The following is a 12308-nucleotide window of genomic DNA, read 5'->3' as shown; positions in this document are numbered from 1 at the left end:
TGGTAAAGAACCTGCCTGCCAATGCAGGAGACACAAGTTGGATCCCTGGTCCAGTATGATCCCGCATGCCAGGGGCAACTAAGCCCACGTGCCACAACTACTGAGCCCATGCTCTAGAGCCTGCGAGTCGCAACTACTGAAGCCCACATGCTCTAGAGCCTGTGCTTTGTAAAAAGAGAAGCCACTGCAATGAGAAGCCCACTCACTGAGACTAGAGAGTAGTCCCCACTCACTACAACTAGAGAAAAGCAACACAGCAACAAAGAACCAGCACAACCAAAAATTAATGAATAAATGTTAAAAAAAAACACATCTCGCTTAAGAAAGAAAGCAGTGTAAGACTGGTTTAAGATGTAAGACTTTCATGCCTAAGAGACCACCTGATGCTATTGTGTATTTAACAAGAAAAATTCAGTTTCTCTTTCCCCAGTAGGATAAAACAACAGTAGCCAAGAGCAGAGAGAAAAATCTCTATGTGGTTCTTCCAAGCTAAAGTACTTATTACAGGAGCGTAGGAAACATTACACATCCAGCAAGGGAGATATGCCAACATTAATTATTTTAAATCAGAGTTCTGCAAATAATGACAATCTGCCCTTCATTAATTCAAAAGTATTATAATTGACTCAATTATCTTCATTCCTGAACGCTCGTTGGTACACCTGCCCTGAATACTCACCAATTCATTAGCCACTCGACTAAAAGATAAAAAGTTATGCTTCGCCTCTTGCCTCAATTTGGCAAAAGCAACTTGGTTTTGTTTTTCCTTTCGATTTGTACCAAGAACACAGCACCAGTGTTTGATGAATAGAGTGGCCCAGTGATCTATATTCTTCTTTTTCACATATTAAAGTTATGAGGTCTAGTTCCATTTAGAATCAAAATCAGCATTCTGAGTAAGTCTTCCTAATATCTGTTTCCTAAAATTAAACCACATCCCAGTACTGCTGCCTTGTGGAAAAACTAATGTCCAGTGTCCATTCCTTTATATTTTAGACATACAGTTTCCAGAACCAGCAGAACCAGAAGTCAATCAATGCAAGAAACTTCTAGAAACTTGACTTTGTTAACCTTGAAGGGATTTCTATTCACTCTGAAAGGCATTTAGAGTCCCCCTATCTTAAAGGCAGATGAGACTTTTAGAGATCATGTAATCTACTTTCAAGACCCTGATGCTAGGAAAGATTGAAGGCAGGAGGAGAAGGAGATAACAGAGGATGAGATGGTTGGATGGTGTCACTGACTCGATGGACATGAGTTTGAGCAAGCTCCAGGAGTTGGTGATGGACAGGGAAGCCCAGCATGCTGCAGTCTATGGAGTCACAAAGAGTCGGACATGACTGGCAAACTGAACTGAACTGAACTGAATTTACTTTCCATCAATATCACAGATTCCTTTAACAGATTTTTTTTTTTTTTTTCCCCAGGGAATCTTCTTGCCACTGCCCAGGCCCTTCCAGAAATGAAGCATGGTCTGGTTCATACAACACATGGACCAAAGCTATGAGAGACCTTCCTTTGGGAAACCACTGTTATAATGATTCTCATTAGCAGTGAGAATTTATGCTCCATGTCCAGGAAGCAAAGTAAGTACCGTGAAGGGGAAACGTTAGTTGATGTAGCGCACACTTGCGTATATGTTTGCCACAGGTGTAAAATTTGTGGTTAGAGATAGGCAGAGGTCCCAAAGCTTTGGAAAGAACTAATCAGTTGGATATTTTTCTTTTGCTCAGTCATTTCCTAGAGACACAAAAGTACACTACTTTCTCATGCCTTCATTCTAACACTTGTCATTTGCCTACCTTCTACTGGAATCAGGCACATTACTAAGTACTTCACATATGTTATCTCATTTAAAATGCCTAAGAACCTACTAAAGTAGCACTGAAAGAACACAAATTCAGTTGTAAATGAATCTAAGGTATGTGTTCTGGTCTTGCTACATTACTCTCCATATCAGCAAAACACTAACATCCATGGAAACCAGAGGAGGTCGACTTGTTCTCTCCCAGCATGCCCTGTGCCCCACTGACCAGGACCCAAATACATGTTAACAAATGGAGGCACAATAAGGGTATATGAGTTTCTACTTGGCCTTTAAAATATTCTCAGAGCATGCCCCCTATTTGACAATCACTATAAACCTTGTGAGTACTAGGTAATAGGTAACGCATAGAGCTAGTAATGGAAAGCATACACCCATAGGGAATTTGCAGAGGAATGGACCCTTGCATCACTAAAATAATATGCTACAGTCCAGAGGTGAAGCCATCATTCACATGAATCCACAAAGGTTCAGGCCACTATAACCTGCTGTCTACTAATGAAAGTTTTGATTCTTGCTCCATGTAGTGTTTATGGTATGAAGGAGAAATGTGGGAGAAGCAGTGATACATCTATAGAAAGATGAGAAGAGATTCTCCTTGGTCACATTAAGTAAGGATAAATGAGTAGTCTCTGCTTCTGTTTTCAGTAGCAATCACTGCACATCCTCGGGCATAATTCTCATTTGAAAAGAAGTGGTCACAAAAAGCACAGTGTCTCAACAATACAGAATAGGGAGTGTTTCATGCGAATGAGTAATAAGAGAAAGTACTATGCTTCTAAAGCCCAATGAAAGAATTAGAGATTTCACCAAATTCAAAAGTAGAATTCAGAAAGGAGAAGGTCTCTTCTTTTCTCTGAGAGCCTTCTCCCTGCCCATTGCAGCTAAAGTTCCATTTTGTTTATTCTTCAAATGCATCTTACAGAGCAGCATCCTGTTCCTAATCTTAAAACACACTGAGTTTCCAATTGTTGTGCTGATAATTAGTCACCAAAGTTTTCTGAAGCCAACACCAAAGTTAAGATATAAAAACTGATGTTTTGTATGAGGATATGATTATGCAGACTGCTTCTAAAAGAAATGCAAAAGTGTACTGGAAAAAGAACACAGTAATACTTAAACTACTCTGTTGCGCTTAATTAGACAAGACTTTGTTTGACCTAATGCATCATACTTACAAATATAGCTGTGAAAAAGCAGACAGCAAATAAGATATTAAATTCTTAGGCTTTTAAATAGAAATCCATAAAGACTTAAAATTTCCTACAGCATGAGGCAATACACACATAGAGCCAAATATTAAGTATTTTCAAATAATAGTTATAAAATGTTATCACTAAGGAAAAGAGTACAAACTTCTCATAGAGTCCAATATGAAAACTTTAGTATTTTCAAATGTAATAATAACTATAAATGAATAGATACAGTCCATATACACAAATATATTTCCTTCAACTATCTCTGAATACTGAAGTGTAGGCAAAATCTGATGCACACTATAAGAAATTATTAGGCAAAACCCATCACTAATGCAAATATATAAGATTCACTTATAAAGAGTACGTCATTCTCTTATTTATGAGCTGACTGATAGCAAGAATTTCTGATCAGTCTCAGACCGACAAGAATAATAAAGCAAAGAGAAACAAGAAGTTGAGCAAATCTCAGGGTGATTATTTTATCTGCTTGAATGTTTTCTTTCCTTGATGGTACCCAACAAACCGAAAAACTACCAAAAACAGCCACACATAGAACACAAGTCACAGCCTCTACATTCTTTCTTTGTAAATATCATGACATTGCCAGTGCCACTTTCTTAATTAAAAGTCTGGAAAATTTGAAAACTGCCCACCTGAATTTCAAATCCAAATGTTCCATTATCTTGTTTTTCCACAATAACAAGCTTTCTGTAAAAAAAAAAAAAAAAAAAAGCTAGGAATGAAGATCAAAGTGTCACATTTGGCACATATCTATCATTACAAATAACTGTCAATAAAAAATAGCTGATGTTTGTATAAACTGTAGTATGTATGACTGTGTGTGTGTGTGTGTGTGTGTGTGTGTGTATGAGATATCAATGTCCTGGAAAGCTGTATTCCTAAACATCTTGATGAGACACCAAAAAATAAATGAAATTCTTTACCTTTGAGACCAGGAAAAGTCACCTACAGAACTTGACCTTGTCAGAGCAAGCTGAAAAATAAAAGTACACAGTTATTGAAAGATCCTTAAGACACAACTGTAAAATGTTCTAAATCACAAAGGACTCTTCTTTGGCCCCACTCCTGGGAAATTGTTACAGAAAGACAGTAATTTCCATTCTCTAGTGATAGCAAAGGACAGCTGGGAAAGGAACCATTCAGGTATTCCATTTGAAAGATTAAAACAGGCTTCGATTAATAACACCCTATGGCAAAAGAGTTAATGTAATGTGGCAAAATTCCAAAGCTTCCAAAAAGAACTTCATATCTAATCTGTATCTAAAATAGCCTCTGAAAGTTTAACCACAGCAGTTTATAATCACAGTGAAATCCAAAGGAAAAATAACACCCATAGAATGGCATATAAAACCAAATAGTTGATAGTTTGGGGAGATGCTCATGAAATGACTGTTTATTGTAATCGTTCAATATGTTACTGTTTTTAGAAGGATAAAATCATCTAATACCTAGAAGCATAATTTGGGTAAAATGAGGGACTCAAAACCTCAATAATTTTTATGATTTATTTTTGCAATCATTTTAAAAGAGTACAGTAAGATTTCTATCCAAGAAAGGAAAGGAACTTCAGAATGGTATAAACATTGTAAATGGCATAAACTTTTGCTTCCCTGGTAGCTCAGACAGTAAAGAATCTGCCTGCAATTTGGGAGACCTGGGTTTGATCCCTGGGTCAGGAAGATCCCCTGGAGATGAGAATGGCTACCCACTCTGGTATTCTTGCCTGGAGAATCCCATTGACAGATGAGCCTGGCAGGCTATAGTCCATGGGGTCGCAAAGAGTCAGACAGGACTGAGCAACTAACACTCTCACTTTACTCCTCTGCATGTTTTGGGAAGAGATCATTTAAAGATAAGCTTCCAGGATACAGTCTATCATTATAAATAAAGGAAAAGTTGCTGAAAGGTATCATCTTTTTTTTAAGGTAATTATAGTGAGTTTTGTGTGTTTTGTGTTGGTTCTTTGCTTAGGCATTAACAAATGTTAATCAGCTCTTTCTCAAGTGTTGGTCCAGGGTTCCAAAACAGAAGTTCATGCTACTGGTTATTCCAAGGTGTTTATTTAAGTGGCAACCTATTATGCTTCTTATGTATCAGTGACTACAGAAAATACCAGGAGATAATGCAGGAGTCCAAACAAATAAAGGTAAAATAGAAGCTAACAGCCAAATTGAGAAAAGTATGCAGAAGAAATTAATGCACAAATGAAATCTTCATTAAGGCATTTGTTAGAGAAGCTACATCACTGTAAGGAATTTGAATTACCAAGTATAAAATGCCAGCATTCTCACGAATTTTCTTGAATGGTTCAGTGTTCAGAATTTGGCCACTGGTCAGTATTGCTAACCCCGTGAAAAAACTGACATCTTCCTACAATAATAATAAATTTATTATACTTTCCTCTTTTATTAGTTCTGGACTGAAATCATTTATATCATCTTGAAGACCAGAACAAGAGAAGGCTCAGAACAGAGGAAAAAAACAAACAAACAAACATTTCTCTATATTTGCTTAAAAAAAAAACCCTAATGGTGGGAAAGATTGAAGGCAAAAGGAAAAGAGGGCAGCAGAGGATGATACGGTTAGATAGCAACACTGATTCAATGGACATGAATCGGAGCAAACTCCAGGAGACAGTGAAGGACAGGAAGCCTGGCATGTTGCATCCATGGGGTCCCAAAGAATCAGACACGACAGCGAGTGAACAACAATCTATTTTTAATTTATAAGGACTAACTGTGGAAGGCCTATTACAGTTTGTATGGTTTGTTTCAGCCTGATTTTGTCCTGATAAGTACCATTAACAAGGGTGGGGACCATTCAGCTATGCAGTGGGCTGCCTTCTCGTGGAAGAGAACAATAAACTTGATATGCCCAAGCATTCTCAACCTCTCAACTATACTGTATTCATATTTTCTTAATTTATTTTCATTATCTCCATTTGCTTGGCTTGTATCCTTATTTCAGATGTAAAGTACTTAGGCAGGTCATATCATGCTATCTGTAAATCATAATGTGTTTATATTTAAAAATATTATTCTTGCTATCAATACTCATCAGATTATGTCTCATATTTATATATGTGGAAGCATATATGTATACTTATATGAAGGGCAGATGGGATTAAATACCTCACTTCTGTTCAGAATTACTTGTAGCCTTTGGGCCTTTTAGGGGATGTATTCATTTTATTTCTACCCCAACACCTAGCACAGGGTTTGGAATAGAATGCAACCATATAAACAGCTAAACAGAAAAACAGAAGTAAACCACTAGATAACAATACAATCAAGTAAGTGGTAGTGGGAGATGCAAAGTTTTATAAAAGAGTCTTCAACTCTGTCCATTAAATTAAATATTCATAGGAAAAGCTCAAAGGTAGACTTTAAAAATATAAAATAAAATTTAAAATGGAAGAAAACAAACAAGGATTAAAAACAAAAACACACACACCTTAATTCTAAAACAGCAAGAACCATAGCAAAAGAACTAATAGAAAACAAAGTCAGTCAAACTCTAGCTAATTGACCTGATTAAAATGGAAATATCTGCCTAGAATAATATGATATGCAGAGCAGATACTCAGCACTTGCGGATTGACTTGGGTCATCAGTGAAACAAAGAAAAAAGTCAGACTAAATCAAATTATGAATTAGTTTCCACTCAGGATCAGCAATGAGCCTGTCATAGGCACTTAACATTAAATACACAACTGATAAATGAATGAATAGTTCATTTTCATTCATTTAGCAGGAATTAATGAATTCTTAAAGTTTTGAGACTTTTTCCTCATCAATTTTAAATACACCTTTGCTAAGCAAATAATCATAGCATTGATGAGAATCTCAAGATTTCATCTCATCCTCCATTAACCTGCCTTCTAAATCAAAAAAATCATTCTAGATAGATTCAAATACAAAATTAAGTCCACAAGACAAATCCAAGACCTCTGTAGAAAAGGAAATTTCCCCACCTCTCTTGGGCTAACCTTTCTACTCTAGCTAATTAGATTAAAATGGAAATTTCTACCTAGCACAGCATGAGATGCAGAGCAGAAACTCAGTTCTTGTGGACTGACTTGGGTTCAGTGAGAAAAAGAAAAAACTCAAACTAAATCAAATTATAAATTAGTTTCCACTCTGGATCAGCAATGAGCCTGTCATAGGCACCTAACATTTAAATTAAAACCATCAAATTCTTTGACACATGCCACATCCAGACACAGTACCTACTTATTTTTGATCTGAACTCTCAGACTCAGGCAATGTGGAATGTTCTTAGGGTTCAACCAAAAGAATGTTCTTAGGGTTCAACCAAACTATCTGTCTAAGTGAAAAGAAGTATATCTGAAGTCTTATCGAAGATTTTACATTTTAGAACAAGTTTTGTCTGCAGCCCTCTCCCTGGAGTGAGCAGCCTTCTTTTAGAATCTGACCAGTGGAGTCTCTGCTCCCTAGACTGCCCTCCCAACCCGAGTCTTATCTCGGGGCTGGAGGGATGACACCAAAACTCTTGAATGAGGAACTGGTATGCAACAAACAGCATATGCTGGCAACAGCTGTCTTTTATTACACATTATCTAATATGAGAAGTCTAGGTTTAGCAATTTGGCAGGGCTGCAAACTGCACATTCAATTATGTCTCCTGAGAAGACAAAGCTCCTTAACCCCTTGCTAGTTTCTGATCCCTGGGGTGGGAAGATCCTCTGGAGAAGGGAATGGCTACCCACTTCAGTATTCTTGCCTGGAGAATTTCATGGACAGAGGAGCCTGGTGGGCTACAGTCCATGGGGTCACAAAGAATCGGACATGACTGAGCAACGAACGCTTTCACTTTTTTTCAGCTTCTAATATAAAGATGCCTAGGGTTTGGGCTGAGGATCCCAACTCTTGTGTTTTTAGTCAGGTGATTTAAAAGCTCACCAAAAAATGTAACGTAGTTTTTGCTGCTATGAGATGATTCACAATGTCCCTCTTTAGTGGGAAACAAATACCAAATATTTCAACAGTCAGTTTGCAAAAAATAGGAATACTCTGTAGCAGAGCCAGATAGTCAGCCCTGTAGAGGAGCTTGTAGTTTCATACTGTAGACACTTCTGCTGCTAAGTAACAGCCTGCTACTTCCTCTCCCCACTGTGTACTCATTTCCTGAAAGTGTCATGAGTGGGGGAAGGGGCAGATACCTATTCACAGATGAGATATTTTTGTTGTTTGTTTCAAAAGTCCACAAATTATGTGTTCTGCTCCCTTTCCAGTACCCTACCTCATTCTCCCAATTCTTCCATGAATACAGGTTTTTCCCCTTTTCGAGTCAGGAGGCTTAGAATAACATGGCTCTGCAGAAATATTTTAAGACTAACAAAATAATGGAGCTGAACTCAATTTCTTAACTATAAGTGCTCTTGAGGAATGTAAATACTGTACAACGCTGCAGCTTCTCAAGAAAATCTTATTGTGGGCTCATGAATCTCTTTCAAGAAAAATTTTTGGATATATTCTCCAAGCGCACCACAATATGGATTAGAGAATACTTATCAAATTCTTTTGTAATGAAGTTAACAGTTTTCTACTAAAAGTATTCATTAAATGATCAAAATATCTTGTTGTCATCAAGAACACTTAGGAATTTTGGTGACAGATGAGTGTGTGGCCAGAAATAAAATAAAAGCTCCTGAAGGGCAGAACCCATCTCAAAAATACATACAAAGTCAGCACAATATTCTATATCTGACTTAAAACTGAAATCACCCTTCCAGAAGTTGTCTATTTAGTAATAATTTGATAACCAAAGAAAAGCAAACAAAGAGAAGCAGTTTGTGGTTCCACGAATGCAGATTCAGTCTTCCCCTCTGTTTGTCAGTTTTTCACTATAGCATTCAGTGAAAACTGCTTTCCAAGGGTGACCTACTGCCCTTGGGGAAATGGGTGTAAGGCCCATGGCTACTCTCTTAGTATCACAACATTCATCAAGATAACCTTACTTCATACCATCTCCTTCCTACAGCATTTTCCATTACAGGGATTTTTTTTCCCTAAAACTGTGTTCAAAAGTAGGAGACCTCACTGGGAGTATGTCACCTACAAATACAGGTATCGAGATAATATAAACACAGAGAAATCTATTTTTAAATAATGTTGAGTGCAAACACCCAATGATTCTGAAGATTAATCTGAAACTACAGGCTAACCAGATACAGCTTTGCACAAACCAGAGCCAGCGATAACAAGAAGTATGAATTGTTGACGTCAGCACTGAAAGGGTTGAAAATAACAGTGGGCAGAAAACACCTGCTGTGGGATTGCTTCACAGAGATCTCGTTGCCTGCAATGCACTCAGTGCCAAATGAAGAGTTATTCTCTAAAGACCAGTTAAAGGAAATGAACATCCATTTGGAAAATTCTAAATGGTTGGAATAAACTTGCATCAAGTCTCATTGATGATAATTGTACAGAATCAAATATATCATATACAAATGCTTTGTTTTGCTTTTTATTTTCCTTCAGTAAATTTCACAACGGTAACAAAAAGCCATCTAAATAGGAGGAGTCTCACCACAGGAAAGAATAAGAGGAGAGGGAGAAGAAAGGATCTACAAAAGATGTGAACATATAAATAAAATAATTGGTGAGGAAGTGTGTGTGTATGTGTACATAGATATACAGATTACACACACACACACACACACACACACACACACACACACACACCCCACATCTGTATCTCATATACCTAAATCGTTCTCATCTTCTCCTATAGCCTCCCTGATTGCTTCTTTTCAGTTCATGCTTTCTTCACTCAGACTTAAAACCAAATGTGGCTCCCTCTTCTTCACTGCTTTTCACAGCCAAGTCTTTGTGTCTCTTCTCCATTCCTTCAGCTCCTCTTTCTCCAACTACTGCAAAAATTGCTCCCGCACGACCAGTCTCTACCCACTTATCAACAAGCAAGTTTCCAGAGTAAGGTTCTGGACTGAACCTTAGACTGAAAACCTTGTATTCAGTCATGCTCAGTTGGTTCCCTGTGTGCTGGTCAGATTACTACTTCCTCGGGTAAGTGTCCAAATCTTATGAAAAGCAGCCCAGCTCTGAGGTCTCCCCTCCTCTCCCACACAGACACTTATCGGGTCTACCTAACACAGTGATGTACCGTTACTTAAACTGCCCTAAGGGCCCCAAGATCTGTACCTCAGCATTTTAATTATCCCTTTGCTCTGGAATACCCTTCAATATCCAGTATATCTATCCTTGAAGGTTGTATTCAGACATGTACTTGGGTTAGAGCATGTATGTTACTTTATGTTGTATAACACCTACTTGTTCTGTCTACTCAATCGTAAACCCTATAAGGCCAGGAAGTTTTCCTTCTCATCTTTATACACCCTACACTGCTATACACCTGAAAAGTGAATAAAGGTTTTGGTACTTCCCACAGGGGCTTTATTTTCAGACAGTAACTCGATAGGAATGTTTTTTATTAAATTTAATGTCATAAAGGCACTTTGGAGTTGAAAAAGATCAGTCATCCAAACCAGAACAAATTATTCCCTTATCTCTTTTGAAACATACCCAAGAATCAGCTATGTGCATCACTGAAAAAAGATCATGACTCTTCCACTATTATAACTCTGTAATCCTGAAATTAGAAGGCTTAAGAGGAACATACAATGTGCATGCAAGATTTAAGGGCAAAACTTCATGCTTTAAAAAAATTTTAAATATTTTTGTATTCAGATGTGTACGTGGAGCATTATAGCAAGCTAACTAACCAAAATCTAAAGAGATTTTTTGGTTTAATTCTTTTTTACAAGTTGGAAATTGAAAAAACTTGCAACAAATCCAGCTGGACATGGATTTTCCCAAATGAGTTTTCCTCTCTAGGGAAATACTTTGCAATCACAATTAAAATAATAACATAATCACTGAGTTATTTAGCACATACTACATATCAGTCATTCTGTTAAACACTGTGCATTTCTTCACTTACACTGCAGAAGAGCTCCGTAGGATGGTTCTATTACTATCTTCATTTCAGAAAAAAAGCAAACTGAATCTTAGAGAAGAAAATGACTTACTCAAGGTTCCACAGCTACTAAGTGGCAGATCTTGCACTCATTTATCCAATAAAAGTCTTAATTCCCAATAATGTGAGGTACATGCCAGTGCCCAGAACTAAAGATAATTTTGTCAATAAAACTTACACTAAAAAATAATGTATTCTCCTTGGATTATGAATTGACATGACTATTAGAGACTGGGAGAGAGGCTGGGAGGGAAGGACTCAATGGGAGACATACAAGAAAAAGGAACAATAATTCTCAAACTGGTTGTGTCTACAATACACACCATCTTCAAGTTGATATGCTTAATGATTTTTAAGTCATCAGAATACCTCTTGTAGTGAGAAAATAATCTTCTTTCAGGTTTTGCCTTAAAAATGTTTTCTTATGGTCTTAAATCTTAAGACTTAATGACTAGAGTGTGAGTTCTCTGGGCTCCTTGCCTCTCTCTTCACCCATACTCTGAGCCACTAATATCAAAGGATCTGAAATAACATTTTTAACATGCAGTCAGACAAACATATCACTCTGCTCTCAAGAGAACAAGAACACTGTAAAAGGTAAAAAATAGCACTCATACCTGCTTTCTTCCCCGAGGCAAAGTAGCCACAGTATCTGCCAGCATTTGAAGCCTTCTATTATCATCATCCACGGTAAAACTGCCTGCGAGTGTGGAGTAAGAGCTGTGCCCTGGACCAGCACAGTACTCCATGAAATTGCCATTGCTGCTCTGTTTCCTGAGCTTTTGTAAAGACATTGTGAGTAAAGATAACTCCAGCTAGCACATGGTTGAGTGGCCTTGCAGGGTGGGGGAAGCTAAAAGTATAACCCTCTGACAAGTAATCCAAAGTAGCAAAGCAGAAAGAGCCCATGTGACTTCTGTGGTTTGAGGTTACTTGTTACACAAACACTATTTTGCAGTTCACTCCCATTTCTCAGTGCTTTTTTCTTTAGGCCCCTGAGAGAAGGCTAGTTTCTAGCATTAAAATAAATAGATTTCTATTTTTTTCTCTTCAAACAGCCAGAACTCTTACGCTTTCACGTTCTATGGCAAGTTGTGTTCAAAACACCATCTACCTTTTTGTAAAAGAAAAAAAAATTTCCCCAAATTCTGCCATTAGTTTGACATCCACTCTCCTACTTAATATGGTCCAGTGTAGTGTAAAGGTCAGGATGTGCGGATACTGATTCCTCATGAGTATAAGCA

General features: G+C 37.5%; 1 protein-coding gene across 1 annotated transcript in view; it reads right to left on the bottom strand.

Moving 5' to 3' along the window:
- Positions 1-11897, bottom strand: part of CYTIP (cytohesin 1 interacting protein) — a 29817-nt gene extending 17920 nt beyond the window's left edge. Inside the window, exons 1-3 of the mRNA XM_055572518.1 lie at positions 11682-11897; positions 3969-4018; positions 3678-3732 (exon numbers count right to left, since the gene is read on the bottom strand). Coding sequence (XP_055428493.1) covers positions 3678-3732; positions 3969-4018; positions 11682-11858 — 282 coding nt within the window. The 5' untranslated portion in view covers positions 11859-11897. The remainder of the gene's footprint in view (positions 1-3677; positions 3733-3968; positions 4019-11681) is intronic.
- Positions 11898-12308: the final 411 nt, after the last annotated feature.

Source organism: Bubalus kerabau, chromosome 3 (assembly GCF_029407905.1).
Source record: "Bubalus kerabau isolate K-KA32 ecotype Philippines breed swamp buffalo chromosome 3, PCC_UOA_SB_1v2, whole genome shotgun sequence".
Lineage (NCBI taxonomy): Eukaryota > Metazoa > Chordata > Mammalia > Artiodactyla > Bovidae > Bubalus > Bubalus kerabau.
This window is presented reverse-complemented; position numbering and strand designations above follow the sequence as displayed.